This window comes from Lathyrus oleraceus, chromosome 2 (genome assembly GCF_024323335.1).
Source record: "Lathyrus oleraceus cultivar Zhongwan6 chromosome 2, CAAS_Psat_ZW6_1.0, whole genome shotgun sequence".
Classification (NCBI taxonomy): Eukaryota; Viridiplantae; Streptophyta; class Magnoliopsida; order Fabales; family Fabaceae; genus Lathyrus; species Lathyrus oleraceus.
This window is the reverse complement of record NC_066580.1, coordinates 212,445,625-212,447,803: the sequence shown is the minus strand read 5'-3', so window position 1 is coordinate 212,447,803 and position 2,179 is coordinate 212,445,625. Positions and strand designations below refer to the sequence as shown.

The window sequence follows — 2,179 nt, the reverse complement described above, 5'->3', positions numbered from 1 at the left end:
ATTCATCTTAAGCCTATAGGGTGATGAGTCATGGTGATCAATTTTGAAGCTTCGACATAGCTCTTTCATCATCTTGTTATTGAGGTTAGATCCATTGTCAATAATGATCTTATTGGGGACCCCATAACGGCAGATGATCTCCTTCCTTATGAACCAAGCTACCACTTGTCTGGTAACATTGGCGTATGAGACGAATTCCACCCATTTGGTGAAATAGTCAATGGTTATAAGGATGAAATGATGTCAGTTTGAAGTAGTTGGCTCTATGCGTCTGATTACGTCAATTCCCCACATGGAAAAAGGCCAAGGAGATGTCAAGACATTTAGTGGCATTGGCGGTACATGGATCTTGTCGGCGTATATCTGGCACTTGTGGCATGTTTAGACATGGCGGTGAAATTCAACCTCCACAATCATCCAATAATAGTCAACCCTTAAGATCTTCTTCACCATAGTGTACCCGCTGGCATGCGTCCCAAAGGAGCTTTCATGGATTTCCATTATGATTTGGTTTTCTTCTTGCTTGTTCACACATCTTAGCAAAACCGAATCATAATTTCCCTTGTACAATACCCCTCCACTTAAGAAGAACTCGGAAGATAGTTTCTTAAGGTACTTCTTGCCAGTAATGGATGCATCCTTTGGAGATTATTGGCACTCTAGGAACCTCATGATGTCATAGAACCAAGGATAACCATTGGCTTCGTCTTTGGCCACCAAACAGTAAGCAAGCTCGTTCAAGTAGCTAAGTTGGAAGGATGGAGCGTCCTTCTTCCATTTGACCTTAAACATGGACGCCAAAGTTTCCAAAGCATCAGCTAGCTGATTCTTCTCTCGAGGGATGTGATAGAATGTGATCTCATCAAAGTAAGGGACTAGTTTCAAAATGTGCTCCTTGTAAGGAATGAGCTTGTGATCTCTAGTGTCCGAATCTTCTTTGACTTGGCTGATCACCAAGGTTGAATCCCCATAAGCTTCAAGGATTTTGATCCTAAAATCAATAGCAACTTCAATACCGAAGATACAAGCCTCATATTCCGCCATATTATTTGTACATTCAAAACACAACCTTGCGATGAAGGGGAGGTGAAAACTAGATTGGGAGGTGATAACTGCCTCAATTCCATTTCCGTGAGCGTTTAAAGCTCCATCAAAAACCAAAGTCCAACGAGACCCAGGCCCGGGTCCTTCTTCATGGTCGGGGATGTTGCAATCCCTAGTCAACATGATATCTTCATCGGGAAATTCAAAATGTATGGACTAGTAGTCTTCCAAGGGATGTTGTGCTAGATAATCAGATAGTACACTCCCTTTGATGGCCTTCTGAGTGACATGTTGGATGTCGTACTCGATTAACGCCATTTTCCATCGGGCTACTCTACCGATTAGAGCAGGCTTCTCAAAGATGTATTTGATGGGGTCCATCTTAGAGATCAACAATGTTGTATGAGTGAGCGTGTACTGTCTTAAGCGTTTGGCATCCCATGCTAGCACGCATCAAGTCTTTTCGAGCACTAAATATATACTCTCTCAATCGGTGAACTTCTTGCTTAAGTAGTATATAACATGCTCCTTTCTACCCGTTTCGTCATGTTTGCCTAGGACGCATCCCATGGATCCCCCGAGGAAGGTGAGGTACATAATCAATGGTTTGTCGGGTACATGGGGCATTAAAACAGGAGGTTCTTGCAAGTACTCCTTAATCTTCTCAAAAGCTTATTGGAAATCATTGTTCCAAATGATGACTTGATCCTTCCGGAGTAGTTTGAAGATTGGCTTACAGGTAGCCGTTAGGTGAGATATGAACCTAGCAATGTAGTTCAATCTACCTAGAAATCCTCGGACTTCCTTTTCAGTTTTGGGTGGAGGCATATCTTGTATGGACTTTACTTTCTAAGGATCTACCCCAATGCCACGTTGGCTAACAATAAAACCCAACAATTTACCGGATCTAACCTCAAACATGCATTTGTTGGGATTAAGCCTCAATTTGAACTTTCTTAGCCTCTCAAATAGCTTTTCTAGATTGACAAGGTGTTCCTCCTCGGATTGAGATTTAGCTATCATATCATCAACGTAGACCTCATTCTCACTATGGATCATGTCGTGAAAGAGAGTGACCATGGCTGGTTGGTATGTAGCACCAACGTTCTTCAATCCAAAAGGCATGACCTTATAA

The 2,179-nt window shown here is 42.2% G+C and overlaps 1 protein-coding gene across 1 annotated transcript; it reads right to left on the bottom strand.

The window, feature by feature from the left end:
• Window positions 1-648: 648 nt before the first annotated feature.
• On the bottom strand, window positions 649-1,227 carry LOC127122638 (uncharacterized). The gene has a single exon (XM_051052941.1). It carries the CDS (start codon window positions 1,225-1,227, stop codon window positions 649-651), a length of 579 nt encoding a protein of 192 aa, XP_050908898.1.
• Between the last annotated feature and the right edge of the window lie 952 nt (window positions 1,228-2,179).